The 27,332-nt window shown below is 46.0% G+C and overlaps 1 protein-coding gene across 5 annotated transcripts in view; it reads left to right on the top strand.

Annotated features, from left to right (window-relative positions):
* Positions 1-276: 276 nt before the first annotated feature.
* The window catches only part of shroom2a (shroom family member 2a), a 129,312-nt gene continuing 102,256 nt past the window's right edge, over positions 277-27,332 (top strand). For 2 of the 5 annotated variants that reach the window (XM_046299891.1, XM_046299888.1), the window contains exons 1-3: positions 337-546; positions 1,380-1,601; positions 25,808-25,956. In XM_046299891.1, coding sequence (XP_046155847.1) covers positions 1,401-1,601; positions 25,808-25,956 — 350 coding nt within the window. In that variant the 5' untranslated portion in view covers positions 337-546; positions 1,380-1,400. Of the gene's footprint in view, positions 547-1,379; positions 1,602-25,807; positions 25,957-27,332 lie in introns of all 5 variants that reach the window. The other 3 variants (XM_046299889.1, XM_046299893.1, XM_046299890.1) reach the window with 3 other exon arrangements.

Genomic DNA, 27,332 nt, shown 5'->3' with positions numbered 1-27,332 from the left:
TCTTATGATATGTTGCGAATTACAATTTAATTTATATTTTATATATGCAAGCAGATATCCATAGACTTCCAGCTATTGCACTAATGCTAGTTGGTTTTGCGAGCCAATACTATCTCTAACTTCCTTCATACTGGACAGAGACTTAAAATGGTATCCATAAATTCATCTTTCTCTGGGGACGTAGATAAAGGCCTCATTGCCAAAATCCTGAAGTATGCCTTCAACATATCATACTCATTGAAGTGCCTTGGATTTACGTTTACGATGTTATGTCTTGTCTATGACAGCAGGCTGCAGCTGTCCAAATCCCAGGTCGCTGTGTAATCCACTGCATCCACAGGTTAATAAACTAGCATGCTAGCTAGTCTCTTGGAAAAGGTGGGTCGCTTGAAAACGATTTGTTAACTAGATAATTACACGTATGTCCATTAATTGGCAGAAGACAAGTGACGAATATTATGAAGAATGAATAACTTTGAAAGCTGTGCTCGTCGACAAAAGCAAACCAGGCAAGATCGGGTCATTTTCAACACATTGAATTCCCAGGTAGCAACGTTGGAAACTAAATTTAACACTATCGAGTTTAAACCTCTTCGATTAATTACTCTAGCAAACAGTTCATGCCTGAATGTTTAATTTATTTAAGTCAAGTGTAATGCTTTTTGAATTTATATACCTGTTTCCATAAAGTGCCAGGTATTTCCATGTGTTTGGAAAACTATCTAATCGACTGCTAGTTTGGAGCTAGCCTAGCAAACATTAACTAGCCTGACGTGCGTGAGACTTCGCGAGTTTGTTGTTTGTGATCTTAGCTGACTAGATACAACTTTGCCTGTTCATGTGATAACTTATTAGAGTGACTCACAAAGCAGGGGTCCTACTCTATTTGGATGAGTTATTTAGCTAACGTTAGTTCAACCCTGTATGCTGACATGTTTTAAGTCTCAACTAAGAGCATTACGCCTCATGTCCACCAGATTCATCAAACTGTTTGCGTTCCGGCGGAAGTCCTTCGTTGTCAGTGGATCAGTCCGAAACGCTACGCTGGGGATGCCGCACTAGGTTTCGGTGCATTCTGCGTGCCGCATGAGTGAAATATTTTCCACTCCTGCTTTGCTGTACAGAACGGTGGTACAAACGGAAGTACACACACATACTCCAACAAGTTGAAAAGCGACGCAGGTGCATCAACTACAAAAATGTGAGCTAGACATATGGCCAAATAAAACGCAGATGTATCTGGTGGACATCGGGCGTTACAGTCTGGAGTGTGATCAGGAGAAGGCATAGTGATGTAGTAAAAATGTTTGTTTTTTTCAGTTATGAAGAAAAATCTTTATTTTTTTCTGTTATTGAAAACTGACCCGTCTTTTATCAAGTGAGGTGTTTTTCTAAGCTCCATGGACACCTTGGATAGTAGGAGTGAGCCCCGGTATTCTGATGGCGATCACAACCATTGGCTGATGGAGAGACGGGAAGACATGGATCAGAGGGGCCGGGAGGGGTGGCGGCTGGTAGATGTCCTGCTCTCAGGGGGTGCTCCATGGGGATTCACACTCAAAGGAGGCAGAGAGCACCGAGAACCACTGCTCATCACAAAGGTAATTCAGGAGACAGTCTGCTCTAATATAAATCAATATTTAATACCATGCAAGAAAGGCCCTCTTCCAAGTCTGAGTTGTGAAATATCAGAGGACATTAATATGGTACACTCTTTACTGTTTTATGTTCCTGATAACGTTGACAAATGTTTCCTGTTGTAGAAGGAAGTGTGCTTGTCTTAACAGGGTTGATGGATTTGCCTGTCAGTCTGAAGGAGTATATTCAGTAGGTCATGTGTAGACGAGCCTCTTTTTACTGCGTGATCCCAGATGGCAGAGCACCTTTAGGGAGATATGGTTAGAATTCGGTAAACTCTGGAGAAGTTGGATTTAAACATTTATTTTCACACATTGTATGGCCCGTACTGACTGGTAAGACATTCCGGTTTATGGATTTGGCTTTGGTGACGGGAGGTTTCTCAGAAATGGGTTTTTGGAGTACGGCATGTCACCTTCAGCAGCGACAGACCAAGTACAGGTCTCCTGGAGCAAAGATACTAGTGGAGGTTTGACCTCTCACACAGCAGAAAGACTAGTGGAGGTTTGACCTCTCACACAGCAGAAAGACTAGTGGAGGTTTGACCACTCAGCAGAAAGACTAGTGGAGGTTTGACCTCTCACAGCAGAAAGACTAGTGGAGGCTTGACCTCTCACACAGCAGAAAGACTAGTGGAGGCTTGACCTCTCACACAGCGGAAAGACTAGTGGAGGTTTGACCACTCAGCAGAAAGACTAGTGGAGGTTTGACCTCTCACAGCAGAAAGACTAGTGGAGGCTTGACCTCTCACACAGCAGAAAGACTAGTGGAGGTTTGACCTCTCACAGCAGAAAGACTAGTGGAGGTTTGACCTCTCACACAGCAGAAAGACTAGTGGAGGTTTGACCTCTCACACAGCAGAAAGACTAGTGGAGGTTTGACCTCTCACACAGCAGAAAGACTAGTGGAGGTTTGACCTCTCACACAGCAGAAAGACTAGTGGAGGTTTGACCTCTCACACAGCAGAAAGACTAGTGGAGGCTTGACCTCTCACACAGCAGAAAGACTAGTGGAGGTTTGACCTCTCACACAGCAGAAAGACTAGTGGAGGCTTGACCTCTCACACAGCAGAAAGGCTAGTGGAGGCTTGACCTCTCACACAGCAGAAAGACTAGTGGAGGTTTGACCTCTCAGCAGAAAGACTAGTGGAGTTTTGACCTCTCTCAGCAGAAAGACTAGTGGAGTTTTGACCTCTCTCAGCAGAAAGACTAGTGGAGGTTTGACCTCTCAGCAGAAAGACTAGTGGAGGTTTGACCTCTCACACAGCAGAAAGACTAGTGGAGGTTTGACCTCTCACACAGCAGAAAGACTAGTGGAGGCTTGACCTCTCACACAGCAGAAAGACTAGTGGAGGCTTGACCTCTCACACAGCAGAAAGACTAGTGGAGGCTTGACCTCTCACACAGCAGAAAGACTAGTGGAGGCTTGACCTCTCACACAGCAGAAAGACTAGTGGAGGTTTGACCTCTCACACAGCAGAAAGACTAGTGGAGGCTTGACCTCTCACACAGCAGAAAGACTAGTGGAGGCTTGACCTCTCACACAGCAGAAAGACTAGTGGAGGTTTGACCTCTCAGCAGAAAGACTAGTGGAGGTTTGACCTCTCACACAGCAGAAAGACTAGTGGAGGTTTGACCTCTCACACAGCAGAAAGACTAGTGGAGGTTTGACCTCTCAGCAGAAAGACTAGTGGAGGCTTGACCTCTCACACAGCAGAAAGACTAGTGGAGGTTTGACCTCTCAGCAGAAAGACTAGTGGAGGTTTGACCTCTCACAGCAGAAAGACTAGTGGAGGCTTGACCTCTCAGCAGAAAGACTAGTGGAGGTTTGACCTCTCACACAGCAGAAAGACTAGTGGAGGCTTGACCTCTCACACAGCAGAAAGACTAGTGGACGTACCCTCAGTTGCCCCTCACTGGAACCTGCCCCTCACCCTTACTGAATCATCACCCCCACCACCCTCCCTCTCACAGATGTGACACATGTGACACATTCGACGTTCCAACCCAGAGGCCCGGTACTGTACTCAGGGCTGTTTTACTGTAACGGGTACTGTAACTCGGGGCTGTTGTACTGTAACTCGGGGCTGTTGTACTGTAACTCGGGGCTGTTGTACTGTAACTCGGGGCTGTTGTACTGTAACTCGGGGCTGTTGTACTGTAACTCTGGGCTGTTGTACTGTAACTCTGGGCTGTTGTACTGTAACTCGGGGCTGTGTTACTGTAGCTGTTTTACTGTAGCTGTTTTACTGTAACTCGGGGCTGTTTTACGGGGCTGTTTTACTGTAACTCGGGGCTGTTTTACTGTAACTCGGGGCTGTTTTACTGTAACTCGGGGCTGTTTTACTGTAACGGGTACTGTAACTCGGGGCTGTTTTACTGTAACGGGTACTGTAACTCGGGGCTGTTTTACTGTAACTCGGGGCTGTTTTACTGTAACTCGGGGCTGTTTTACTGTAACTCGGGGCTGTTTTACTGTAACTCGGGGCTGTTTTACTGTAACTCGGGGCTGTTTTACTGTAACGTGTACTGTAACTCGGGGCTGTTGTACTGTAACTCGGGGCTGTTGTACTGTAACTCGGGGCTGTTGTACTGTAACTCGGGGCTGTAACTCGGGGCTGTTTTACTGTAACGTTGTACTGTAACTCGGGGCTGTTGTAACTGTACTGTAACTCGGGGCTGTTGTACTGTAACTCGGGGCTGTTGTACTGTAACTCGGGGCTGTTGTACTGTAACTCGGGGCTGTTGTACTGTAACGGGTACTGTAACTCGGGGCTGTTGTACTGTAACGGGTACTGTAACTCGGGGCTGTTGTACTGTAACTCGGCTGTTTTACTGTAACGGGTACTGTAACTCGGGGCTGTTTTACTGTAACGGGTACTGTAACTCGGGGCTGTTTTACTGTAACGGGTACTGTAACTCGGGGCTGTTTTACTGTAACGGGTACTGTAACTCGGGGCTGTTTTACTGTAACGGTACTGTAACTCTGCTGTTTTACTGTAACGGGTACTGTAACTCGGCTGTAGACTTACATGGATTTATTGTGATGGTGTAGGTAGATTATATTACATGGATTTATTGTGATGGTGTAGGTAGACTATATCACATGGATTTATTGTGATGGTGTAGACAGACTATATTACATGGATTTATTTTGACGGTGTAGGTAGACTATATTACATGGATTTATTGTAGGTGACTATATTACATGGATTTATTGTGAAGGTGACTATATTACATGGATTTATGATGGTTACATGGATTTATTTGATTGTGATTTATGGTGACTATATTACATGGATTTATTTTACGGTGTAGGTAGACTATATTACATGGATTTATTTGACGGTGTAGGTAGACTATATTACATGGATTTATTGTGATGGTGTAGACTATATTACATGGATTTATTGTGATGGTGTAGACTATATTACATGGATTTATTGTGATGGTGTAGGTAGACTATATCACATGGATTTATTGTGATGGTGTAGGCTATATTACATGGATTTATTAGTCTTTTTAAAGTGTAGATGTTCCAAAGGTCTGTATCAGTGGCTTGTAGGCGGAAGCCAGGAGATGCCAAATGTGTTTATGTTAATTTTGGTCAATTACCGTGAGCCCGACAGTTATTTACTCGACAATCACCGGCTGACGAAATGTTGTGACCTCCACAGCCTTAGTAGCTACTTGAAGTAAATTCCTGCAGTCAACTTGTGGAATATGTTAGGAGATAAAGCAGATTGCTTGCTTCATTTAACCTGTCACATTATAATGCATTCTGAAGCTTACCATAGTTCATCAGGAAAGTTGAGCCAGTCACGTGTTTGTTTGTAAATTACACAACAGGAGAAAGAGGGAGGAGATGAGTCTAGCTGTGTATTACGTTTAACATGCTCGTTATCTCAGTAAGTGGCTGAACTAATAAGGAGATGGGGCATCATATGGTGTTAGCTTTCTGCCATGTTTGAGAAGTCAAAGCTCTTTAGATGAGTTAGCAGCAGTGTTGGCTGTATAGATATCTTGACTTCCTCTTCTCTGAGCAGAGCAGGCCCTTGCTGCTCAGAGACACTGCTCTTCTCTGAGCAGAGCAGGCCCTAGCTGCTCCAGAGACACTGCTCTTCTCTGAGCAGAGCAGGTCCTAGCTGCTCTAGAAACGCTGCTCTTCTTTGAGCAGAGCAGGCCCTAGCTGCTCTTCTCTGAGCAGAGCAGGCCCTAGCTGCTCTTCTCTGAGCAGAGCAGGCCCTAGCTGCTTCAGAGACGCTGCTCTTCTCTGAGCAGAGCAGGTCCTAGCTGCTCTAGAAACGCTGCTCTTCTCTGAGCAGAGCAGGCCCTAGCTGCTCTTCTCTGAGCAGAGCAGGCCCTAGCTGCTCTTCTCTGAGCAGAGCAGGCCCTAGCTGCTCTTCTCTGAGCAGAGCAGGCCCTAGCTGCTCTTCTCTGAGCAGAGCAGGCCCTAGCTGCTCCAGAGACATGGTTCTTCTTCCATCAAAGAAGCATGTTTTAAATCCTTGTTCTTTTGCACGATGTCTCTCGTGAAGTGAATGTCCAAACTCCCTGGTATGTAAGGGAACTCCCCCCTGAAATGGACAAAAATTAATGGGAAGTCATTGGCATTGGACAAACCATATACACGGTGTCCAATACCAAATGCCAGGTGTAACACTTTGAAAATCCAACAGCTGGCGAGTGCGCTCCACCGTGGTTTTTCATATTGCAAATGCAACCCAAGTCAACATCCAAAAGCAACATTTTGAAAAAGTGAATATTTTTTCCATAACCTAGCAACCCCTTAAAGTGCTTTCTGGACCGTTTTTCAAAATGGTTTAGATTTGTGTCAGTTACACATGTATAAGAACTGTATCAACATACTTTAGTCATATTTTATTATCATTTTTTAAATTAATTTTTTACTTGTGCATAAGGCATATGTTTTGTCCATTTGCAATATGATTTCATAGGAAGTCAAAGTCAAAAGTCACTTTTTCTTTGGCCAAATAACATAAGAAATTTGATGGGCTCAAAAATCCTCCAAGAATGCAAAATTGACTGGCCTGATGAACACAGGATGGCCGGGCAGTGATAGTTGTTCCTTTCCATCGCTCGTTGTGTTGATTTCATCATGTCCATTTTGTGATGTTTTTTTCACTATAGAATCATATTGCAAATGCACATGCATTTGCAATATGTTTCAATGGGCATTTACCATCACGAATTTGGCATGCTCAAAAATTCTGCAGGAATGCAAAATTGACTGGCCTGATGAACTCTGGATGGTCGGGCAGTGATAGTTGTTCCTTTCCATCACTTGTTGTGTTGATTTCATCATGTCCATTTGTTTATGTTTTCTCACTTTTGCAAAATCACTGTGCATTTGCAATATGGTTCAAAGGGCAGGTACCATCACAAATTTCTCCTGCAGGAATGCGAAATTGACTGGCCCGATGAACGGGATGGCTGGGCAGTGATTCTGGTTCATCTCAATGGCTCGTTAGGGTTGATTTCAGAATGTCACTTTGGTGATGGTACCTCACTGTTTAAACATATTGCAAATGGACAAGAGTCACCAGCAAGTCACCGTCCATCAGTCAATTAGATATCATTCTGACACCAAACTGATACAAACTGACACCAAACCCACTTTTTCCAACTCGTTTAGTAGCCAACTATCACATACTTCAGAGCTTGCCCAAAATTCACAACGCCTTTGGTTCAAACCATAATAAAAACGTAAAACACGTAGTTACGTTCCAGCTGCGGGTCCAGTTCAGATGTCATGTGTAGGCCTAGCTGAGGCGACCCTGAATCCCAAGTTTTGGCTCGATAGGTCATTTGGTGTCCGAGCAAGACCCTAATTGGTGCTGAAAATCCACTTTTTTCCATGACTTGCTACGGGGTCCTTGAATGAGCTATCGGACAGAAACGTTGGGGTCCGTCTATATGGGCTGAGACGGTCGCAATGCACATAGTCTTGCGACTCTGGGACATTTCTAAATGTTGTCATTTTCGTGATGCAAAAATGAAGTCATTGCAAATGTACGAGGTTGTTTCTCTGTCCGAGAACCATCTAGAGCCACGTAACTCAACACGCACTATCGACGTGAGGTCTAGAACAGGATTCTAAAGTTTTGGAACTCTAGGTCTGACGGTTCTTTAAAAGTTCCAACAAGTTTAACTAATGCAGGCAGTGTATGTCTCTACGCACCCCAATGTGTCCCTCCTTCCAAGCTGTGTGTGTGTGTGTGTGTGTGTGTGTGTGTGTGTGTGTGTGTGTGTGTGTGTGATTTAGTTTTCCTTAGAAATTTTATGGGAAAATGACTGATTTACAGTTCATGGGGGTTGCCTAATCACACATATGAAGTTTTGGAATGATCAGACTTTTTTAACCCCTCGAACGGGCCCCTGACCCACCAATTATGGCACAGGAAGCTATAAGTCAACACATATCCTCATTGGGGTATGCTTTTACAGAATCCTGAGTTTAAGTCTTTACGTTAAGAACTGACTGATTTACACAGGGTTGAATGCACTATGTCTATCAAACTGCAGGCAGGGTATGGATATACACTTTTAGGGTGATTTTAACCACTTCCGGTTGGTCCAGGAAGCTTAGAATCGACACAGGTAGACCTCATAGTGGCCTGATGGACTGTCGTCGAAGACAGGTTCATAAGGCATTCATAACCCACATAGGCCTCAGGTTGAAATTAGGGGTGCAGGCAATGTATTCCTATGGGGAGAGAAGTCATTGTAATCTTTTATATCGAAACCCCCTGTTTTACTGTTAAGGGTTAATGCCACACGGTCAAGGTTAGGCTTGTACGGATCGGGAGGACCTTAGGAACGTACCTGAGGTCGAATTGTGCTTCTCACCCTAACGGTTCTCCCACTGTCACCCAAAAGCAAATGACATTGAGGGCCAGGCTTCATTTTGGGCCTTCTTTTTTTCAAGGTCGCTGCACTCAGAGCGAGCTACAGTCAAGCGGGGCGTCTCGTTGAACTCGGCACAGTCTGGAGACTATGGTGATGCCATTTTTTGTGTTGATTTCAGAATGCCATTTTGGTGATGGTCCCTCTCCGTTTAAACATTGCAAATGTATAAAAGTCAACTAGCAAGTCAGTGTCCATCAGAGCGAGCTACGGTCAAGTGGGGCATCTCGTTGAACTCGGCACGGCCTAGAGAATATGGAAATGTCATTGCAGGCTCTGTGTGTCTTTAAGCACCGCACTTTGTCACTACATCCTTGCTGTGTGTGTGTTTCTGTGTGTGTGAGAGAGAGAGCTTTTCTTTGACATCTGTTGGGAGAAATGACTGACTTACAGTTCATGGGGGTTGCCTAATCACACAATTGAAGTTTTCCGGTTGGCACAGGAAGCTATAAATAAACACATATCCTGATCGGGGTATGCCTTTACAGAATCCTGAGTTTTTTAAGTCTTTACGTTAAGAACTAAGTTATTTACGGAGGGTTTAGTGAGTGTGTGTTATTTCAGAAAATCATAGAAAATCACACCTAAATGCGAGGTGGGATAGCTATAACGTTAGGATTCCGTTTATGCGTTACCAGATATGAAACAAAATAGCAGAAATACTTTGAAAACTGCTACTACAGCATTTATTTAGCTATAAAATCACACCTCTCACTTGTGCCCATACTTGACTATTTGTGTTAAATGCCCACACTGTAGAGCCCGGAGTGTTACCACACACCAACGTGGCTGGTGAATCAGACATTGTTACCCGTTTGACAGGTGGAGGCCCTGCTCCTGAATTTATTTAGGTGTGCCATAACAAGTGACACAATCTCAATAAAAAATTCAGGCTGTAACACAACAAAACAAAATGTCTCAAAAGTAAAGGGTTGTGAATACTTCCTGAAGGAACTGTGTGGAAGGTTAGTTTAATTGGGAGATGCGCCATCATAGTACCAAGGGCGATTTTAAACTAAGTCCATCTGGCCATAGACAATCATACAGAATCATTCTAAAAATCCCACTAACTTGTTTGTTAGCTCAAGCTGCAGGTTAATGATTAACCAGCAAGGTCTTCACTGGACAGTTAGTTGCAGGGGGTATGACAGCAGGCAGCTCCTGTTGTCTGGTTGCTGTGAATCTCTTCTGCTTTGTGTAGCATTCTGTGTTGACCCAAACAGGTGTAAAGTTCAGCAGCTCACCTCAGCATGCTTAGTGCTGCACAGTGGGCTCAGTCCCAACACACCACCGTAGCTCAAAGCACCTTTCTTCACTCACTAAGGTTAGGGACGTGATCCACACCAACAGAATTCCTGAGAAGCTTATGGTCAGGTGGGTCCGGCTGCTGAATGATTAGTGTTTAAGCCACCAACCAAGCGTAGCGTTCTGGACTGAAGTTTGCTCTAGTTGTCTTGGCAGGAGTTCAGTGGCTTTGTCACAGAGTTCTAGAACAGCCAGCAGTGCCCTAGTGTATGCTTGGGCAGTATACCGTGTATAACAGGGTATTTTGAAATGCCCATGATTTTAAATGCCTCTTTTTATTTGTGTGTGGTGCACCCTAAAGTTAGCAGGGGTGCATGCTACGCCACAACTATATTATCTCCAGCTCAGGGATCCAGCTATGCATTTGATCTTGACATCTAGCCAGTTAACAAACCAATCTTCTTGGTTACAGAAGAGACAATCAATCCCCTCCTGGATAAAGATCCCTGATGCCTAAATTTGTTTTGTGCATAAAAAATATTTTTTGGAATGAAATAGCGCCCCTTGTGTGCACTGCCGGTAATACTGTATACCCCAGTATTGTAGAGGAATGGTATGGAAAGCTGGAGATTGCCCAATCCTACTCTTGGGTTCTAGAACAGCCAGCCAGCGCTCCAGGGGACCAGCAGAGAACCTGGCCGTCACACCTCAACGACTAACTGCCTGGTGAGAGGATGTTAATGGGACTCTGACTATCAAAGTAGAATATAAATGCAACATGTGAAGTGTTTGTTTCGTGAGCTGAAATAAAAGATCCCAGAAATGTTCCATACGAACAAAAAGCGCATTTCTTTCAAATTTTGTGCACAAATGTGTACTTTCCTGTAAGTGAGCGTTTCTCATTTGCCAAGACAATCCATCCACCTGCTGGGGACAATAAAAGGCCACTCTAAAATGTGCAGTTTTGTCACACAACACAATGCCACTGTCTCAAGTTGAGGGAGTGTGCAATTGGCATACTGACTGTAGGAATGCCCACCTGAGCTGTTGCCAGAGAATTGAATGTTCATTTCTCTACCATAAACCACCTGCAATGTCATTTTAGAGAATTTGGCAGTATGTCCAACCGGCCTCAAAACCGCAGACCAGATGTAACCATGCCAGCTCAGGACTTCCACGTCCGGCTTCTTCACCTGCGGGATCGTCTTGAGACCAGGCACCCGGACAGCTGATGAAACTGAGGAGTATTTATGTCTGTCATAAACCCCTTTTTGTGGAGAAAAACTCATTCTGATTGGCTGGGCATGGCTAACAAGTGGGTGGGCCTATGTCCTCCAGGGCTGCGCTCCTGCCCAGTCCATATATTGGGGACTAATGAGTTTATTTAAATTGACTGATTTCCTTATGAACTGTAACTCTGTAGAATCTTTGAAATGGTTGAATGTTGCGTTTTTGTTTTTTTGTTCAGTAAAGTTAAAGTTTTCTACAACTGTCTGCTGCTATCGAAGGCACACAGAGATTCTCATACCTAAACCGAGACACTGGGTTCCAAAATGCATACTGATGTTCTATCTGGAGCGTATAGCGAGTACGGAAGTCAACAATTTGAATTTTTAACATTAAGTTTCATAAGAATTCTGAATTCCAATGTTGAGTCACTGCTGTTTATCAGCCCGCTAGCCAAGCTAAGTTAGCTCATTGAACACAATGGCTGGTGATCTCTTCCTGGTTATCGGCTGTTTTAAGGATGAACAACTAAAGGAACTAATAGTAAAATCAGCAGTGTCAATTCTGAAGACTTGGACAGTTTAAAAAAAATATATCCTGAATTTGCTTGCCAGCTAATGACAAATGTAGCAAATTGTTTTTTCCAATTTGTTTTCCGGGACAGATGGCAACTGATGCGTTCATTTCACTCCATGGCATTGGCTTGATAGGACAATTATTGTGCCGGACAAACTTATTTATTTATTAAAATTTTACCCCCTTTTCTCCCCAATTTTGTGGTATCCAATTGTTATTATTTACTATCTTGTCTCATCGCTACAACTCCCGTACGGGCTCGGGAGAGACGAAGGTCGAAAGCCATGCGTCCTCCGAAACACAACCAAGCCGCACTGCTTCTTAACACAGCGCACATCCAACCCAGAAGCCAGCCTCACTAATGTGTCGCACTAATGTGCCTCCACCCGGGAGGCCCCGGAGGCAAACATTTTAAGATCTGATTTTTAAAAGGTAGGAAATGCAGCTAGCTGTGTTGTTAAATCTAGGCTTGTTCGCCAGCAAAGTTGTGTGTACGTTCATACACGATCAGTCAATACATGTCTGTTTACCTAACGTTATCTAACTTTCTTCTTGTCACTTCCCCTCCCCTCATGTTTTACCATTGCACATAAAGAATATGTTTTGAATAATGAAATGATCAATTAAGTCTGACAACTTGATTCAGCCTATGAATATGTAAAACTGTTTACAAAACCATTGCACATTAACAAAAGTAGTTGTTGTTCTCAGCGGCTTGAACCAGCACTGGCATTAGAGCAGTGAGGTTAACTTCACCTCCCTTGGTTTCTGCTGTGTTCTCCTCCGGGTGAAGCACATCCCACCCCCTCACCCAGACCGATAAACTTGGGAACCTCCTGCCCACCTGGAAAATCCCCCTTTTCAGGAGTTTATTCAGCAGTGTGCAACATCACTATGTTGGAAGTGGATCCACACCTTATTCTCTAAATGCTCAGCTCATTGGAACATTAAGCTCATTCTAGAATCTAGACCTGGGGTTTCCTGCCCCAGGGTACTGCACTGTGCAAGTTTTAATTCCTGCCCACCTGTGTATAAAAGAAACACTGTGGCTGTCATGCCAAAATGTTTTCCTTGTACTGAACAAGCTGTTGAATGTTAATCTCATTCATGCCCCTCACTTGGGTATGCTATAATGTTATTAACATTAAATTCTCTGGCAACAGCTGTGTTTGACATTCCTGAAGTCCGCATGTCAATTGTACGTTCCCTCAACTTGACATCTGTGGCGTTGTGTTTTGTGACACAACTGCACATTGTAGAGTGTCCTTTCATTGTCCCCAGCACAAGGTGCACCTGTGTAGTGCACATGCCGTTTAATCAGCTTCTTGGTACGCCACACCTGTTACCTTGGCAAAGGAGAAATGCTCACTAACAGGGATGTAACTTAATTTGTGCACAACATTTGAGTGACATGAGCTTGGTGTGGGTATGGAACACGTCTGAAATGAGCTTGGTGTGGGTATGGAACACGTCTGAAATGAGCTTGGTGTGGGTATGGAACACGTCTGAAATGAGCTTGGTGTGGGTATGGAACACGTCTGAAATGAGCTTGGTGTGGGTATGGAAACACTGTGGGTATGGAACACATGAGCTGAAATGAGCTTGGTGTGGGTATGGAACACGAAATCTGAAATGGGCTTGGTGTGGGTATGGAAACACTGAAATGGGCTGAAATGAAAGCTTGGTGTGGGTATGGAACACATCTGAAATGAGCTTGGTGTGGGTATGGAACACATCTGAAATGAGCTTGGTGTGGGTATGGAACACATCTGAAATGGGCTTGGTGTGGGTATGGAACACATCTGAAATGGGCTTGGTGTGGGTATGGAACACATTTGGTATCTTCTGTTACAGGAGCTACACTACATATTGCCTATATTTTTGGTCCAGTATATTTTAACATACATTGGTTAAATGGAATTGAGCAATATACCCCATTACTTCTTTCTAGTAATACATTGTTTTATAAACATTCCAAAGCATGCTCATCCGTTACGTGAATTTTGGTGGTATGACGTAAAAATATTTGGGGTGGCAGGTAGGTTTTTAAAAACTTTTAAAAACTACCACAGTAGCTGGTGGACAATAAAAAAATAATTAAAAAAAACAGTTAAAAAAATATTATAAAAATAAAGGTCCTCTCCGTATTGTGAATACTCCGATTAATATTATAGTCAGTTGAGGATGCCTGGTCATTCTTTAAGAGTAACTTCCTCACCATTTTAGATAAGCATGCTCCGTTCAAAAAATGCAGAACTAAGAACAGATACAGCCCTTGGTTCACTCCAGACCTGACTGCCCTCGACCAGCACAAAAACATCCTGTGACGGACTGCAATAGCATCGAACAGTCCCCGCGATATGCAACTGTTCAGGGAAGTCAGGAACCAATACACGCAGTCAGTCAGGAAAGCTAAGGCCAGCTTCTTCAGGCAGAAGTTTGCATCCTGTAGCTCCATCTCCAAAAAGTTCTGGGACACTGTGAAGTCCATGGAGAACAAGAGCACCTCCTCCCAGCTGCCCACTGCACTGAGGCTAGGGAACACGGTCACCACCGACAAATCCATGATTATCGAAAACTTCAACAAGCATTTCTCAACGGCTGGCCATGCCTTCCGCCTGGCCACTCCTACCTCGGCCAACAGCTCCGGCCCCCCCGCAGCTCCTCGCCCAAGCCTCTCCAGGTTCTCCTTTACCCAAATCCAGATAAAAGATGTTCTGAAAGAGCTGCAAAACCTGGACCTGTATAAATCAGCTGGGCTTGACAATCTGGACCCTCTATTTCTGAAACTATCCGCCGCCATTGTCGCAACCCCTATTACCAGCCTGTTCAACCTCTCTTTCATATCGTCTGAGATCTCCAAGGATTGGAAAGCTGCTGCAGTCATCCCCCTCTTTCATTACATACAGTCGAGAAGAACTACTGAATATAAGATCAGCGTCAACTCACCATCAGTACGACCAAGAATATGTTTTCCGCGACGCGGATCCTGTGTTCTGCCTTACAAACAGGACAACGGAATGGATCGCAAGCAGCGACCCAAGGAAACGTCTCCGAAAAAGAGGGAAACGAGGCGGTGTTCTGGTCAGACTCCGAAAAAGGGCACATCGCGCACCACTTCCCAGCATTCTTCTTGCCAATGTCCAATCTCTCGACAACAAGGTTGATGAAATCCGAGCAAGGGTGGCATTCCAGAGGGACATCAGAGACTGCAATGTTCTCTGCTTTACGGAAACGTGGCTTACTGGAAAGACGCTATCCAGGGCGGTGCAGCCAACGGGTTTCTCCACGCATCACGCAGACAGAAACATACATCTCTCTGGTCAGAAGAGTGGCGGGGGCGTATGCCTCATGACTAACGGGACATGGTGTGATGAAGGAAACATACAGGAACTCAAATCCTTCTGTTCACCTGATTTAGAATTCCTCACAATCAAATGTAGACCGCATTATCTTCCAAGAGAATTCTCTTCGATTATAATCACAGCCGTATATATCCTCCCCAAGCAGACACATCGATGGCTCTGAACTAACTTTATTTAACTCTTTGCAAACTGGAAACCATTTATCCGGAGGCTGCATTCATTGTAGCTCGGGATTTTAACAAAAGCTAATCTGAAAACAAGACTCCCTAAATTGTATCAGCATATCGATTGCGCAACCAGGGCTGGTAAAACCTTGGATCATTGTTACTCTAACTTCCGTGGCGCATATAAGGCCCTGCCCCGCCCCCCTTTCGGAAAAGCTGACCACGACTCCATTTTGCTGATCCCTGCCTACAGGCAGAAATTAAAACTAGAGGCTCCCACGTTGAGGTCTGTCCAACGCTGGTCAGACCAAGCTGACTCTACACTCCAAGACTGCTTCCATCACGTGGACTGGGACATGTTTTGTATTGCGTCAGATGGAAATATTGACGAATACGCTGATTCGGTGTGCGAGTTCATTAGAACGTGCGTCGAAGATGTCGTTCCCATAGCAACGATAAAAACATTCCCTAACCAGAAACCGTGGATTGATGGCAGCATTCGTGTGAAACTGAAAGCGCGAACCACTGCTTTTAATCAGGGCAAGGTGTCTGGCAACATGACTGAATACAAACAGTGCAGCTATTCCCTCCGCAAGGCTATTAAACAAGCTAAGCGTCAGTACAGAGACAAAGTGGAATCTCAATTCAATGGCTCAGACACAAGAGGCATGTGGCAGGGTCTACAGTCAATCACGGACTACAAGATGAAATCCAGCCCAGTCACGGACCAGGATGTCTTGCTCCCAGGCAGACTAATTAACTTTTTTGCCCGGTTTGAGGACAATACAGTGCCACTGACACGGCCTGCAACGGAAACATGCGGTCTCTCCTTCACTGCAGCCGAGGTGAGTAAGACATTTAAACGTGTTAACCCTCGCAAGGCTGCAGGCCCAGACGGCATCCCCAGCCGCGCCCTCAGAGCACGCGCAGACCAGCTGGCCTGTGTGTTTACGGACATATTCAATCAATCCCTATACCGGTCTGCTGTTCCCACATGCTTCAAGAGGGCCACCATTGTTCCTGTTCCCAAGAAAGCTAAGGTAACTGAGCTAAACGACTACCGCCCCGTAGCACTCACTTCCGTCATCATGACGTGCTTTGAGAGACTAGTCAAGGACCATATCACCTCCACCCTACCTGACACCCTAGACCCACTCCAATTTGCTTACCGCCCAAATAGGTCCACAGACGATGCAATCTCAACCACACTACACACTGCCCTAACCCACCTGGACAAGAGGAATACCTATGTGAGAATGCTGTTCATCGACTACAGCTCGGCATTCAACACTATAGTACCCTCCAAGCTCGTCATCAAGCTCGAGACCCTGGGTCTCGACCCCGCCCTGTGCAACTGGGTACTGGACTTCCTGACGGGCCGCCTCCAGGTGGTGAGGGTAGGCAACAACATCTCCTCCCCGCTGATCCTCAACACGGGGGCCCCACAAGGGTGCGTTCTGAGCCCTCTCCTGTACTCCCTGTTCACCCACGACTGAGTGGCCACGCACGCCTCCAACTCAATCATCAAGTTTGCGGACGACACAACAGTGGTAGGCTTGATTACCAACAACGACGAGACGGCCTACAGGGAGGAGGTGAGGGCCCTCGGAGTGTGGTGTCAGGAAAATAACCTCACACTCAACGTCAACAAAACTAAGGAGATGATTGTGGACTTCAGGAAACAGCAGAGGGAACACCCCCCTATCCACATCGATGGAACAGTAGTGGAGAGGGTAGCTAGTTTTAAGTTCCTCGGCATACACATCACAGACAAACTGAATTGGTCCACTCACACTGACAGCGTCGTGAAGAAGGCGCAGCAGCGCCTATTCAACCTCAGGAGGCTGAAGAAATTCGGCTTGTCACCAAAAGCACTCACAAACTTCTACAGATGCACAATCGAGAGCATCCTGGCGGGCTGTATCACCGCCTAGTACGGCAACTGCTCCGCCCTCAACCGTAAGGCTCTCCAGAGGGTAGTGAGGACTGCACAACGCATCACCGGGGGCAAACTACCTGCCCTCCAGGACACCTACACCACCCGTTGTTACAGGAAGGCCATAAAGATCATCAAGGACATCAACCACCCGAACCACTGCCTGTTCACCCCGCTATCACCCAGAAGGCGAGGTCAGTACAGGTGCATCAAAGCTGGGACCGAGAGACTGAAAAACAGCTTCTATCTCAAGGCCATCAGACTGTTAAACAGCCACCACTAACATTGAGTGGCTGCTGCCAACACACTGTCATTGACACTGACCCAACTCCAGCCATTTTAATAATGGGAATTGATGGGAAATGATGTAAATATATCACTAGCCACTTTAAACAATGCTACCTTATATAATGTTACTTACCCTACATTATTCATCTCATATGCATATGTATATACTGTACTCTACATCATCGACTGCATCCTTATGTAACACATGTATCACTAGCCACTTTAACTATGCCACTTTGTTTACTTTGTCTACACACTCATCTCATATGTATATACTGTACTCGATACCATCTACTGTATGCTGCTCTGTACCATCACTCATTCATATATCCTTATGTACATGTTCCTTATCCCCTTACACTGTGTATAAGACAGTAGTTTTGAAATTGTTAGTTAGATTACTTGTTGGTTATTACTGCATTGTCGGAACTAGAAGCACAAGCATTTCGCTACACTCGCATTTAACATCTGCTAACCATGTGTATGTGACAAATAAAATTTGATTTGATCTCAAATCAAATCAAATCAAATTTTATTTGTCACATACACATGGTTAGCAGATGTTAATGCGAGTGTAGCGAAATGCTTGTGCTTCTAGTTCCGATCATTTATCACTCCAGTGTTAATCTGCAATATTGTAATTATTCCCCTACCTCCTCATGCCTTTTGCACACATTGTATATACACTCTCCTTTTTTTCTCTACTGTGTTATTGACTTGTTAATTGTTTACTCCATGTGTAACTCTGTGTTGTCTGTTCACACTGCTATGCTTCATCTTGGCCAGGTCGCAGGTGCAAATGAGAACTTGTTCTCAACTAGCCTACCTGGTTAAATAAAGGTGAAATAAAAAAATAAAAAAAGTTTGAATAAAATGTTTACATGCTTTGCAAGAAGAACCATTTCCCCCTAATTAATCCTGTTTACATGGAAATCAGACAACAAAAAAATGGGTTTAAACGTTATATCAGTGGCCATATTATTTAAAAAAAAAAAACATTTTTTTTTTTAGTTTGTACATACAGTGGGGCAAAAAAGTAAATAATAATAATAATAATAATAATAATAATAATATTTGCCATTTACAGACGCTTTTATCCAGACTTACAGTCATGTGTGCATACAAAAGAACCCACTACCCTGGCGTTACAAGCGCCATGCTCTACCAACTGAGCTACAGATCTACCACAATTGTGCAAGTTCTCCCACTTAAAGATGAGAGTCCTGTAATTTTCATCATCGGTACACTTCAACTATCATCGGTACACTTCAACTATGACAGACAAAATGAGAAAATAAATCCAGAAAATCACACTAGGATTTTTAATTAATTTATTTGCAAATTATGGTGGAAAATAAGTATTTGGTCACCTACAAACAAGCAGGAGTTCTGGCTCTCAAAGACCTGTAACTTCATCTTTAAGAGGCTCCTCTGTCCTCCACTCGTTACCTGTATTAATGGCACCTGTTTAGTGATCAAATAATAATCACAGTGGTTGTAGAGGGTGCAACAGGAGTAAATGTCAGTTGGCTTTTCATAGCTGATCATTCAGAGTTAGAGACAGCAGGTGTGGTAGAGAGAGAGTTGAAAACAGCAGGTCTGGGACAGGTAGCACGTCCAGTGAACAGGTTTGGTCACCTACAAACAAGCAGGAGTTCTGGCTCTCAAAGACCTGTAACTTCATCTTTAAGAGGCTCCTCTGTCCTCCACTCGTTACCTGTATTAATGGCACCTGTTTAGTGATCAAATAATAATCACAGTGGTTGTAGAGGGTGCAACAGGAGTAAATGTCAGTTGGCTTTTCATAGCTGATCATTCAGAGTTAGAGACAGCAGGTGTGGTAGAGAGAGAGTTGAAAACAGCAGGTCTGGGACAGGTAGCACGTCCAGTGAACAGGTCAGGGTTCCATAGCCGCAGGCAGAACAGTTGAAACTGGAGCAGCAGCATGACCAGGTGGACTACAAGGAGTCATCATGCCAGGTATTCCTGAGGCATGGTCCTAGGGCTCAGGTGCTCTGAGAGGAGAGGGCGAGAGAATATTAGAGGGGCATAAACTATTGCAGCATAATTACTGGAGGCTGAGACCGTTGCCCTGGTCAGTCTCATCAGGGGTTCATGACCCCAGTGGACCTGGTCAGTCTGTCATCAGGAGGTTCTTGTTATGATAACCTACATTCTCTGAATTACTAAAACATGTTCTTGTTGAGTATGGGATTCTGAAATGACTGGAATGTGTTTACATTAATTGTATTTGTTTACTTTGTGAAGTACAGATCAATCCCTTGGAACTCTTATTTGTTCCGTCACTGTGCTGAGGAACACAGAGAGCAGAGCTGACATTAGAGCCTCTAGTTATTTTACCACCATGTTTCTTCTTGAATGGACCAGCAGATTTGAAGATTGCAATATAGCATTGTTTAAAACAGACTGCCAGTCAGGGAGCAGTGTTGTTTCTACCAGACAGCCAGTCAGGGAGCAGTGTTGTTTCTACCAGACAGCCGGTTAGGGAGCAGCGTTGTTTCTACCAGACAGCCGGTTAGGGTGCAGCGTTGTTTCTACCAGACAGCCGGTCAGGGAGCAGCGTTGTTTCTACCAGACAACCGGTCAGAGGGCAGCGTTGTTTCTACCAGACAGCCGGTCAGAGGGCAGCGTTGTTTCTACCAGACAGCCGGTCAGAGGGCAGCGTTGTTTCTACCAGACAGCCGGTCAGAGGGCAGCGTTGTTTCTACCAGACAGCCGGTCAGAGGGCAGCGTTGTTTCTACCAGACAGCCGGTCAGAGGGCAGCGTTGTTTCTACCAGACAGCCGGTCAGAGGGCAGCGTTGTTTCTACCAGACAGCCGGTCAGAGGGCAGCGTTGTTTCTACCAGACAGCCGGTCAGGGAGCAGCAGCGTTTCTACCAGACAGCCGGTCAGAGGGCAGCGTTGTTTCTACCAGACAGCCGGTCAGAGGGCAGCGTTTCTACCAGACAGCCGGTCAGAGGGCAGTGTTGTTTCTACCTGAAAAATTATGTTTTTGTTTTTTTGTTTTGTGACCAACTTTTTATATTTCAGAGGGGGTACAAACATAAACCCTGCTTCCCAACCCACATAACTCCCCCACCTCCCTGACCCTAGGTTGCTTATCAGTAATTTAAAATATTCTGCTTCTAATTAAAATTCTTAACTTTCCTCCTCTACCGTTAAGTTTTGCCAATGGAAGTCTTTAGCTCGGCTGCCGGTGGAAGTCTTTAGCTCGGCTGCCGGTGGAAGTCTTTAGCTCGGCTGCCGGTGGAAGTCTTTAGCTCGGCTGCCGGTGGAAGTCTTTAGCTCGGCTGCCGGTGGAAGTGTATAGCTCGGCTGCCGGTGGAAGTCTATAGCTCGGCTGCCGGTGGAAGTCTATAGCTCGGCTGCCGGTGGAAGTCTATAGCTCGGCTGCCGGTGGAAGTCTATAGCTCGGCTGCCGGTGGAAGTCTATAGCTCGGCTGCCGGTGGAAGTCTATAGCTCTGCTGCCGGTGGAAGTCTATAGCTCTGCTGCCGGTGGAAGTCTATAGCTCTGCTGCCGGTGGAAGTCTATAGCTCTGCTGCCGGTGGAAGTCTATAGCTCTGCTGCCGGTGGAAGTCTATAGCTCTGCTGCCGGTGGAAGTCTATAGCTAAATGCTGGAACTCAACATCCTGTCGAGGCATGTTACATGTTCTGAACAATCACCCACACTTATATATCAGGTTCTGCTCATGAACAGAACAGACATGCTGAAACAACAGGTTCTGCTCATTCAGAGTGTTACTCTGTGATTACATCAAAAGATGGCACCGAAGAACATGGATGATGTTTTACATTCTCCCAACCAATTGTGCAATTTTTAAAACTTTTTTTTTCTCGTTTTGTGTAACTTGTTCTTTAACTTATTTTGTACATAATGTTGCTGCTACTGTCTCCTATGACCAAGAATAACTTCTGGGCATCAGAAAAGTGATTACTCACCACGGACTGGAAGAAACTTTATCCTCTGACGAGTTCAACGAGAAGGATATCCTGCTTTCACTGGAACGGGCCCAAATCCACTCCATCTGCGTGAAGAAAAGACACCGGAAAAGGGGACGCAGATCGAGGATCCTTTTGAGAAGCCTGAGGCGAGCGACGTAAACTCCCAATGCCTTCCATTTTCCTTGCTAACATGCAATCGTTAGAAAATAAAATTTGACAAATTATTAAGATTATCATACCAACGGGACATTTAAACTGTAACATCTTATGTTTCACCGAGGCGTGGCTGAACGAAGAAACGGACAATATAGAGCTAGTGGGATTTTCAATGCACCGGCAGAACAGAGCTGCTACCTCTGGTAGACGAGGGGTGGGGTGTGTGTCTTTGTCAATAACAGCTGGTGCGCGATGTCTAATATTGAAGAAGTCTCGGGGTATTGCTCGCCTAAGGTAGAGTACAAGTTGTCGGCCAAACTATCTACCAAGAGTGTTCTCATCTGTATTATTTACCACCACAAAGCGATGCTGGCACGAAGACCGCTCTCAAGCTATAAGGCCATAAGCAAAGAAGAAAATGCTCACCCAGAAGCGGCGCTCCTAGTGGCCGGGGACTTTAATGCAGACAAACCAGTTTTACCAAATTTTTACCAGCATGTCACAAGGGGGGGAAAAAAAATCCTAGACCACCTTTACTCCAAACACACAGATGCATACAAAGCTCTCCCCCACCCTCCATTTGGCAAAGCAGAAACTAAAGCAGGAAGAACCAGTGACTCGCTCAGTACGGTAGTGGTCAGATGACTAGGCTGCTACACTACAGGACTGTTTATCTAGCACAGAATGGAATATGTTCCAGGATTCATCCAATGGCATTGAGGAATACACCACCTCAGTCATTGGCTTCATCAATAAGTGCATCGAGGATGTCGTCCCCACAGTGATTGTACGTACATAAACCAACCAGAAGCCATCAAACAAGCAAAGCGTCAATGCGGGCCAACTGTCAAGTGTCTTCACTGACATTTTCAACCTCTCCCTGACCGAGTCTGTAATACATGTTTCAAGCGGACCACCATAGTCCCTGTGCCCAAGGAAGCAAAGGTAACCTGCCTAAATCATTACCGCGCTGTGGCACTCATGTCGGTAGCCAAGACATGCTTTGAAAGGCTGGTCATGGCTCACATCAACAGCATCCTCCCGGACACCCTAGACCCACTCCAATTCGCATACCGCCCCAACAGATCCACAGATGACACAATCTCAATCACACTCCACACCGCCCTTTCCCACCTGGATAAAAGGAACACCTATGTGAGAATGCTGTTCATCGACTACAGCTCAGCGTTCAACACCATAGTGCCCTCAAAGCTCATCACCAAGCCAAGGACTCTGGGACTAAACACCTCCCTCTGCAACTGGATCCTGGACTTCCTGATGGGCCGCTCCCAGGTGGTAAGAGTAGGCAACAATACGTCTGCCACGCTGATCCTTAACACTGGGGCCCCTCAGGGGTGTGTAATTAGTCCCCTCCTGTATTCCCTGTTCACCCACGACTGCGTGGCCAAACACGACTCCAACACCATCATTAAGTTTGCTGACGACACAACAGTGGTAGGCCTGATCACTGACAATGATGAGACAGCCTATAGCGAGGAGGTCAGACATCTGGCAGTGTGGTGCCAGGACAACAGCCTCTCCCTCAATGTGATCAAGAAAAAGGAGTTGATCGTGGACTACAGGGAAAAAGAGGGCCGAACAGGCCCCCATTAACATCGACTGGGCTGTAGTGGAGTGGGTCGAGAGTTTCAAGTTCCTTGGTGTCCACATCACCAACAAACTATCGTGGTCCAAACATTTCACCTTTATTTAACCAGGTAGGCTAGTTGAGAACAAGTTCTCATTTGCAACTGCGACCTGGCCAAGATAAAGCCTAGCAGTGTGAAGACAACACAGAGTTACACATGGAGTAAACAATTAACAAGTCAATAACACAGTAGGAAAATAAAAAATAAAAAAGTCTAGGACAAAGGCTCCTCAACAGCTTCTATCCCCAAGCGATTAGACTGCTGAACAATTCATAAAAATCGTCACCGGACAATTTACATTGACCCCCCCCAACCACCCTTGTACACTGCTGCTAGGTAACAAACAAAGAGCTTCGCCCTCACATACATGTACAGATTACCTCAACTAGGCTGTACCCCTGCACACTGACTCGGTACCGGTATCTGCTGTATATAGCCTCCAAATCAAATGTATTTATATAGCCCTTCGTACATCAGCTGATATCTCAAAGTTCTGTACAGAAACCCAGCCTAAAACCCCAAACAGCAAGCAATGCAGGTGTAGAAGCACGGTGGCTAGGAAAAACTCCCTAGAAAGGCCAAAACCTAGCCTGGTTCCTCTCTAGGTTTCTTCCTATGTGGGGTGGCCAGTCCTCTTCTGGCTGTGCCGGGTGGAGATTATAACAGAACATGGCCAAGATGTTCAAATGTTCATAAATGACCAGCATGGTTGAATAATAGTAAGGCAGAACAGTTGAAACTGGAGCAGCAGCATGGCCAGGTGGACTGGGGACAGCAAGGAGTCATCATGTCAGGTAGTCCTGGGGCATGGTCCTAGGGCTCAGGTCCTCCGAGAGAGAGAAAGAAAGAGAATTAGAGAACGCACACTGACCGGTTTGTTAACTTGGCTTTCGAAGACCTTAGAAAGGTAGGGCAGGATAGATATAGGTCTCTAGCAGTTTGGGTCTTGAGCGTCTCCCCCTTTGAAGAGGGGGATGACCGCGGCAGTTTTCCAATCTATGGGTATATCGGACAATAAGAAAAAGCTGTTGAACAGGCTAGTAATAGGCGTTGCAGCAATGGCGGCGGATAATTTTAAAAAGAGAGGGTCCAGATTGTCTAGCCCAGCTGATTTGTACAGGTCCAGGACTCTGACCCAGTCTAACCTCCAGCAGAGCAGTCTGACTGAGTCCAGAGCCAGGAGCTAATGTGTCATGACTTCTGTCTAAGGCTGATAACCAGGCTTGGATGTCTCACCACTTATCTGGCCTCACTTTAAGCTGTGCGTTGGTAAAGCATGTGTCTGATAGAAGGCTGTGAAATCAGCTCTATATTTTAATATTGATGAATAATTCACTTGTTCTGGTCAACATGCATTTGATACGTGAGGCAGAAGTAATGAGACCTAAGTTTAGCACTTGTCTGGTTAGTGGTGCGGGAGCCCTGTTGTCTGGTTAGTGGTGCGGGAGCCCTGTTGTCTGGTTAGTGGTGCGGGAGCCCTGTTGTCTGGTTAGTGGTGCGGGAGCCCTGTTGTCTGGTTAGTGGTGCGGGAGCCCTGTTGTCTGGTTAGTGGTGCGGGAGCCCTGTTGTCTGGTTAGTGGTGCGGGAGCCCTGTTGTCTGGTTAGTGGTGCGGGAGCCCTGTTGTCTGGTTAGTGGTGCGGGAGCCCTGTTGTCTGGTTAGTATCTGTTGTCACAGTGTGATGACTTTACATTGTACATGAATCAGAAACTGTTTTCATTATTTCCGTAACTGACCGAATTACCTTAACAGACAACCGTATGGTAATGAGAATTGGGCATTACGGTAATGAGAAGACCTTACCAAAAATGTTGTTTTAACCCTAAATCAGGTGTCTTAGCCCTAACCACGTTTTAACCCTAAATCAGGTGTTTTAGCCCTAACCCTAACCACGTTTTAACCCTAAATCAGGTGTTTTAGCCCTAACCCTAACCATGTTTTAACCCTAACCACGTTTTAACCCTAAATCAGGTGTTTTAGCCCTAACCATGTTTTAACCCTAAATCATGTGTTTTAACCCTAACCATGTTTTAACCCTAAATCAGGTGTTTTAGCCCTAACCCTAACCACGTTTTAACCCTAAATCAGGTGTTTTAGCCCTAACCCTAACCACATTTTAACCCTAAATCATGTGTTTTAACCCTAACCATGTTTTAACCCTAAATCAGGTGTTTTAGCCCTAACCCTAACCATGTTTTAACCCTAAATCAGGTGTTTTAGCCCTAACCATGTTTTAACCCTAAATCAGGTGTTTTAACCCTAAATCAGGTGTTTTAACCCTAACCACATTTTAACCCTAAATCAGGTGTTTTAACCCTAACCATGTTTTAACCCTAACCATGTTTTAACCCTAAATCAGGTGTTTTAACCCTAAATCAGGTGTTTTAACCCTAAATCAGGTGTTTTAACCCTAAATCAGGTGTTTTAGCCCTAACCATGTTTTAACCCTAAATCAGGTGTTTTAACCCGAACCCTGTTGTTTTAACCCGAACCCTGTTGTTTTAACCCGAACCCTGCTGTGTTAACCCTAACCCTGCTGTGTTAACCCTAACCCTGCTGTGTTAACCCTAACCCTGCTGTGTTAACCCTAACCCTGCTGTGTTAACCCGGACCCTGCTGTGTTAACCCGGACCCTGCTGTGTTAACCCTGACCCTGCTGTGTGTGGTATAGGTGGAGGAGGGCAGCAAAGCAGCAGCGGTCAGCCTCCAGGTTGGAGACGAGATGGTGAACATCAACCAGGTCCCTCTGAGCGGTTACAGGCAGGAGGCCATCTGCCTGGTCAAGGGATCATACAAGACCCTCAATCTGGTTGTCAAGAGGTAGGAAACTACACACACCCAAACACACACCTGCTGCACTTATTCCCCTGGCTGCCCCTACAGGTAACCGGTCCCTATAGTTACAGGGGAGAGATGAGATGGAGATCCCTGGACTATCACTGAGCTGCTCTTCTCTGCACAATGTCGGTCTGGACTAGGGCTAGGGCTCTGCTACAGGGCTGTCTGGACTAGGGTTAGGGCTGAGGCTCTGCTACACGGCTGTCTGGGCTAGGGTTAGGGCTGAGGCTCTGCTACAGGTCTGTCTGGACTAGGGTTAGGGCTGAGGCTCTGCTACAGGTCTGTCTGGACTAGGGTTAGGGCTGAGGCTCTGCTACACGGCTGTCTGGGCTAGGGTTAGGGCTGAGGCTCTGCTACACGGCTGTCTTGGCTAGGGTTAGGGCTGAGGCTCTGCTAGCTACAGGGCTGAGGCTCTGCTAGCTACAGGGCTGAGGCTCTGCTAGCTACAGGGCTGAGGCTCTGCTAGCTACAGGGCTGAGGCTCTGCTAGCTACAGGGCTGAGGCTCTGCTAGCTACAGGGCTGAGGCTCTGCTAGCTACAGGGCTGAGGCTCTGCTAGCTACAGGGCTGAGGCTCTGCTAGCTACAGGGCTGTCTGGAGAAGGGCTGAGGCTCTGCTAGCTACAGGGCTGTCTGGAGAAGGGCTGAGGCTCTGCTAGCTACAGGGCTGTCTGGAGAAGGGCTGAGGCTCTGCTAGCTCTACAGGGCTGTCTGGAGAAGGGCTGAGGCTCTGGAGAAGGGCTGAGGCTCTGCCTAGCTACAGGGCTGTCTGGAGAAGGGCTGAGGCTCTGCTAGCTACAGGGCTGTCTGGAGAAGGGCTGAGGCTCTGCTAGCTACAGGGCTGTCTGGAGAAGGGCTGAGGCTCTGCTAGCTACAGGGCTGTCTGGAGAAGGGCTGAGGCTCTGCTAGCTACAGGGCTGTCTGGAGAAGGGCTGAGGCTCCGCTAGCTACAGGGCTGTCTGGAGAAGGGCTGAGGCTCCGCTAGCTACAGGGCTGTCTGGAGAAGGGCTGAGGCTCCGCTAGCTACAGGGCTGTCTGGAGAAGGGCTGAGGCTCCGCTAGCTACAGGTCTGTCTGGAGAAGGGCTGAGGCTCCGCTAGCTACAGGTCTGTCTGGAGAAGGGCTGAGGCTCCGCTAGCTACAGGTCTGTCTGGAGAAGGGCTGAGGCTCTGCTAGCTACAGGTCTGTCTGGAGAAGGGCTGAGGCTCCGCTAGCTACAGGTCTGTCTGGAGAAGGGCTGAGGCTCTGCTAGCTACAGGTCTGTCTGGAGAAGGGCTGAGGCTCTGCTAGCTACAGGTCTGTCTGGAGAAGGGCTGAGGCTCTGCTAGCTACAGGTCTGAGGCTCTGCTAGCTACAGGTCT

Source organism: Oncorhynchus gorbuscha, linkage group LG15, assembly GCF_021184085.1.
Source record: "Oncorhynchus gorbuscha isolate QuinsamMale2020 ecotype Even-year linkage group LG15, OgorEven_v1.0, whole genome shotgun sequence".
Classification (NCBI taxonomy): Eukaryota; Metazoa; Chordata; class Actinopteri; order Salmoniformes; family Salmonidae; genus Oncorhynchus; species Oncorhynchus gorbuscha.
This window is presented reverse-complemented; position numbering and strand designations above follow the sequence as displayed.